This window comes from Triturus cristatus, chromosome 7 (genome assembly GCF_964204655.1).
Source record: "Triturus cristatus chromosome 7, aTriCri1.1, whole genome shotgun sequence".
Lineage (NCBI taxonomy): Eukaryota > Metazoa > Chordata > Amphibia > Caudata > Salamandridae > Triturus > Triturus cristatus.
In genome coordinates, this window is record NC_140590.1 from 742,467,174 (window position 1) to 742,473,173 (window position 6,000).

General features: G+C 41.9%; 1 protein-coding gene across 3 annotated transcripts in view; it reads left to right on the top strand.

Annotated features, from left to right (window-relative positions):
- Positions 1-4,507, top strand: part of CYTH1 (cytohesin 1) — a 765,922-nt gene extending 761,415 nt beyond the window's left edge. For all 3 annotated transcript variants that reach the window (XM_085617468.1, XM_085617467.1, XM_085617469.1), the window contains exon 13: positions 2,071-4,507. In XM_085617468.1, coding sequence (XP_085473594.1) covers positions 2,071-2,149 — 79 coding nt within the window. In that variant the 3' untranslated portion in view covers positions 2,150-4,507. The remainder of the gene's footprint in view (positions 1-2,070) is intronic.
- Positions 4,508-6,000: the final 1,493 nt, after the last annotated feature.

Consider the following 6,000-nt stretch of genomic DNA (forward strand, 5'->3'; position numbering starts at 1 on the left):
TCGGGGTTCCAGTGGGACAGCGTGACCGGTAACCTGTGAGATCGTCACCATGACCTCCCCCCAGTATGTAGCTATGTTCGGGCATTCCCATATAGTGTGGTAGAAGGTGCCCCGCAGTCCACACCCCCGTAGGCAGAGCGGGTTAGGTGCCCTCCCCATTTTGTGGAGCGTAGTTCTAGTGTAGTATATCCGGTGCAGTATTTTTAGCTGCACCAGCTTTAGTTTGGACGGGATGGCCACCTCCCGGGGAGACGCCAGCGCTTCAAACCATTCTAGTTCATCCATGGGCCCCACTGGTGTCTCCCATTTTCGTTTGAGGAGCTCCGTGGGGTCTTTTTGATGATTCACCAGTTTACGGTAGGTCAGTGAGATAGCTTTCTTGGGGAGGTGGTCTGCTAGCAGCCGGTCCTCTAGCGGGGAGGACTCTGGTGGTGTGGTCCCCTTGGGTATAGCTTTCTGTAGTGCATGCTGAATTTGTAAGAATTTAAAGTGTTCGGTCCGTCTCATCTGGTAGTCTGCTTGCAGCGTCTCAAACGGTATCACCCCACCCTTCCTCCAGAGATCTCCGACCTTGGAGATGCCTATGCGATCCCACCCCTCAAATTCTTTACGCAGATGACCTACACCTATCTTAAGGGAGATCCATAGCGGTGTTTGTCTCGTAATCACCCCCTCCCATCCCAGCCTACGCTGTGCCGTGCGCCAGATCTTGCAGTTGGAAGCTCTTCTAGATTAACATGCGATTCTCCAGCCTCCCTGGTGAACACCAATCTTAGCTAACAGGTTTTCCATAATAAACTTACTACCTCATTTGCTACATAATGTCAGGAAAAATGCTATCTGAGCACATTACCTACAGTGGTGGTGTTATGCGTCTTGGATTGAGGTCACTATAAATCACTCTGATCTCGCCCCTATCAGTGCCTAAACCTTTGTATGTTAGTAAACAAGTTGGTTTTGCAAGCCCAACAGGTAGATGAATGGATAATGCATAGCTCAGGGGTACAGAAACTATTCAAATTGCAAAACTGTTGTTAAATATATGTAACCTTTTCCCACCAACTTAATTTCCTTTCTGCTGGCATATTTTAGATTCCTGTATGGCCCGCAGCAGATTTGTATGCTCATAGTGTGCCTGAAATGGCAAATGTAGTTAGAGTTAAGAGGAGGTCGGGTGAATTTAAAGCACTGCAGCTAGTAGTAAATCGGTCTTGAAAAAGTAAGTGTCATGCCTAAGTTTTATTTTCTTAGGCTTCCATGTTTGTGAACTGTTTATATAACCAAGTAGATTTGTAATAATACTAGCGTCAGGGAACACCTTAAGCATTTTTCCCAGCCCACAGACAGATATTTTTTCTAGGAATTTTAAGTGGACGACTACTCTGTCTTGATGGGAATTAGGTTGTTGGTGTGTTGCTTGTGAGATTAATTTGGTATCGCGGCTCATGCTGCACCACCTCATCTACTCAAGAAAGAAAAGAAGGCTGCTTTCACACTGTGGGAGACCTCAGTTCATCTCTGTATCGCTGCTGGAGATGGCCTGTTCTTGACTTTTCTGCTCTTTGCTTCTCCCCTCTGATCATCTACTTCCAGACTTAAAACTGTATATTTTATTGCTGTCCTCTTTTACGTGCTCTCATCCTCGACTTCTCTCTCTCTCATTCTTTTTCAATTCTCTCCTCTACTGATGTGCAGGAATCTATCTTTGCATTCTGTCTCGATTCCTATTATTATTCTTTACTAATTATGCACCGTCATCTTTGTTGCTAGTCTGTACTGTTAGTTTATTTCCTGTTCTCTTCCGCCCACCCTCATTCTTTACACCATGTTTGTTTTTTCTTTACACCATTTGTGGCTTTTTTATCTCCATATCGCTGCCTGCCTGTCTCATCTTATACCATTGGCTAGACCTTCTTTCTGGTTTTAATGTTGATTTCCTGTTTCTGCTACTCAGTATCTGTTTCTTCTCTTTACCTCCGTTGAACTTTCATAGCAACCTCAGTATCCCTGTCCTATTTTCCCCTTTCTAAGTCTCCTTTAATTCTCTAATTCTTTGCTCTTCTTCCTTAGGGCCGCTATCAGCCGGGATCCCTTCTATGAGATGCTGGCCGCACGTAAGAAGAAGGTGTCATCAATGAAGCGCCATTAGCTACGGGCAGCATCAGGACAAATCTCTGACCTGGGATAGAACCATTCTTGGTGCAGTTTGGAAAGAAGCCAGGTTCTCCCGATAAACAGTGGGCATTCCGAAGAACTATGCTTCAGCTTTTTGCAGTCGTTTTTTTTTAATGTGGAGTCTCTGGGACCGGGAGGTAGACTTAATGCTGCTGATGAGCTAAGGCCTTCCTGAGGCCTGCAAAGCTGGAAGGGGCTAATGGTCCAGAAAGTCCACTTTCTACTTCTGGCAACAGGTGTGTTCACGGGCTCTTTTGCCTCCAGTGCCTACAGAGTGTAGGGATTAGAGTCCCTCCACGACACAACCTTCTACAGAGATGAAAAACAGAAGACTGTGCTCACACTGTATACAAAGATTTCTTTTTATAATACGTTGATGTGTAACTGTCTGCTAGATTGTCAGTATGTCATTCTGCTCTGGATCACTAGAGTCGCCCAAACATACAACCAGTGGAGAATCCTGCAGATCATGCTTGCTGCCACGGCTCATATTTATGGTGGAAATGGTAATGGCAAGAAGAGTGCCTGTTGGTTTTAAGGAGAGGTTGGTGTAAGTATTTATTCCCATCACCTTTAAGGAGGAACCAGCTCCTGTTTTTGTGACTTTTGTGATCTCATTTTTATATTGTCCCTGTCACTGCCCCTCTGTCTTGTTCACAATGGCACTTCCTACTGCAAGGCTTGTCAGAGACCGCACCAGGCATAGCCTAGAAAACAGCTTCGTAAAACGCTAATTCAGTATTATGATCTGGGTTTTCCCCTTGATTTCACAATCTATTGTCCTAGGTTGAGCTCGGTGCCACCAGTTCTAAGATTCTCTTGGCTTTGTTTTTTAATGCTTTTCGGCCACTGTTTGCCTTTAATGCAAGATGGGTGTCTTGTATACAACCCAGAGCAGAAGGGCTATCTTGTATTTAGCTCTCTAGAGGTACAAGGATGTATTGTGTACCTCCGTGTAACTTCTGAAAAGCCAGTGCCATGCACTTCACGAGGCCCTAAGAATGTAATATTTGTAAGTTGTTGTGCCTCTTAATGAGCAGGTGTGTCCCGCTTACATTTGTGTACACATCAGACGAAGCTTTTGGCTCCCATGTGGATTTATACCAGCCTGTAGAAGTAGTGGTGATCTTTTATGAATACATGTCTCCCTCAAGGCTTACCCAGTGTAGATTGTCATGTGATGGCAGAACACTAGGTGTTGTGGGCACATAGTGTGTCACACTGCTTGGTTGCCTGGGGTGGTATTTTGACTCTGCTTGTTCGTTTCCATGACGGAATAATATCTTTTTGTAAATAGAACTATGCTATGCCAGAATACAGCCATAAGTTAACTCATGAAAGATAGGCACCATAACAGATTTTCCGAATTTCGGAAGGCCGACTGAGCTTCTCCAAACATAGTCACTTACAGGTCACAGTCTTGGGTCTCTTTGATTATTTTAAAAATAATTATCCTTTTTTTAGCCAAGGAGTCTATTTCATAATTGCTTAAGTATGGTTTCTATTGTAACATCCTATTACCAGATAACCCAACAATCTGTGAGTGACTTATTAGGTAAGACGTTCTTAAATTCTCTTAGTATTACTGATCACTTACCTGGTAATCAGGCAATCGTCAATCAGAAAATATAAACAGTAGAAGCAATACAGAAAGTCTCTGTACTGTCCGTATTTCATCTTGCACAATACCTGCCATGCAGTCAGTCTTGACAGTTGCTTTGACACCTATGTCGCAGTGTGCTTCACAAGCTGATAGATGAGCAGTCCTGGAAGTTATGCATACTGTGTCAGTGTGCACAGCCTCAAACTAGGTGCTTGCCAGCTGGGAAAGCAGTTCTAGCTCGCTCCAAACCTGCTTAGAATTATAGGAAATTAACTGCGTTACAACTTTCTCAGCATTTAAAGAAACAAGTAGCTGAGAACATTTCGTTCCCTGCTGTATTCCAGGTTTGTTATCATTGTGAGGAAAGAGTAAAAATAAAAAGGCATTCTGGCCGCCCTATTTCTGCAGGCTTAATTGTTCTGGGAAAGAAGCACCGCAGAAGATTGCCATGCTTTCGATGTTGGTGTACTCGGCACTTTAAAAATACATTCTGCATTTATCGTCCCCATTAAAATTGTAAAATAACAGGGTTGCTTTCTAGGAATTCAAGCAGGTACAAAGTACGTTCATCTCTGTTGTTTAGGAAGCATTACATCACTTTCAGCTTCATCACTGTCATAAAAGGCATTCAGTGCTTGTACATTTATTTTTTGTTATTTGTGTGTCCCGCTGCCATTCAATGCACTGGTTCTGGAGAAAAAAATAATATATATATATATATATATATATATATATATATATATATATATATATATATATATATATATATATATATATATATAAATTAAATATATATATATGTGTGTGTGTATGTGTGTAAACGGTCAGTTAGCGCCCAAGGAAAATGCAGTTCGAAAGTGTTACCCTCTATTTATCAGAGATGTAAATTATTACTGTATAGTTTTTTCTTATTTTACATTTTCCCTTTATTTTAAAAATATTGTTTGATTTTTTTGGCAGAAATTTGTAGGTGGGAGTGTGGCAAAAAAATTTTATAGGGGTTTTCTTTGCTCCATGCTTTTTAAGCAAACGCTGATTTCAAAACTCCAATAAAAGGAAATTTTTCCAGAGTGCTTGTGTCCACTGTTGTGTCTTTGTCACAATAAGGCATAGCCAAGAAAGGTGGTACTTGACAAGTGTTTGTGGCAGGGAAGAGAGGTTCTGAGGTCGGACAATACTCGGTAAAGCTGATATGGAAGAAAGAGTGAAGTGGATGCAGGCAGAAGAGATCTTGACAAGGTATAAAAAGGATAGATGGGAGACGAACAAGGAATGGAGCAGAGGTACTTAACACAGAACGAGGCCCAGATGAGGGTTAGGAGCAGATGCAATTCCTCTTGAGATTTCGCTCCAAGTGCCGAAAACTAGTACTGACACCGCATTAACATCAGAAAAGAGAACTAATGTTCAGGGTCCAGTTTTTTCTTTGCCAATTCCTGTAGAAAATAACTCTTGTGTTTTGAAGACTTTCATTGATAGTGACACACATACGCAGGATTCAAAGCACTTTTAACCAGAGGTTGACTCTCTCTGTCATAGGAGACGGAGAGAGACCCGTGCAGAGGAAGTAGGCTTTTCCGGTTCTTTATATTGTCCAAAGAAAACCTAGAACGGATACATTAATTAGTCTAACAAAATTGTCAAGCTTTTGTGAAAATGTATCACGTCATTAGAGTTTTTGTGAGCACAAATATAAGTAGTATATGTGTAGAAGTGTTAAGTATGATATGGTGTGCTTATGGATACTACTTCCTGCAGATTGCCCACCATATAAATATCAGAGGCACCAAACTGGATCCGGAAAACTTCTCTAAGCGATATCTCTGTCTCCATTTGCACCAAGTGGCTCCAGTCGCAACCTTGACAAAATTGCACTACATAGTACGCCAATTGGTGCACAGGTGTAATTTCCTGTTTTTCTGCACAAAAACAATGCCACTCCGGAGCTCTTTTTTCGTTTTTACATAATTTCTCCACTTTTGTCAATGGTGGCAGCAAACTTAGATCAAATGTCGTCTCCCAAAGTATCAGGGTTTAAACTTTACCTAAAATGTTGCAAATAGATGTCCCTTTTTGACCTAGACAACATATGTATTTGGTACTGGTGTTAGACCACAACCCTTTATCCTGTGATATGTGTGCATCCATTTACTCCAAGGTCAGGAAGCAGAGGGAAGCCAAGTTATTCGTGGCTCAGGCCCATTAATAGACTTTGAAATTTC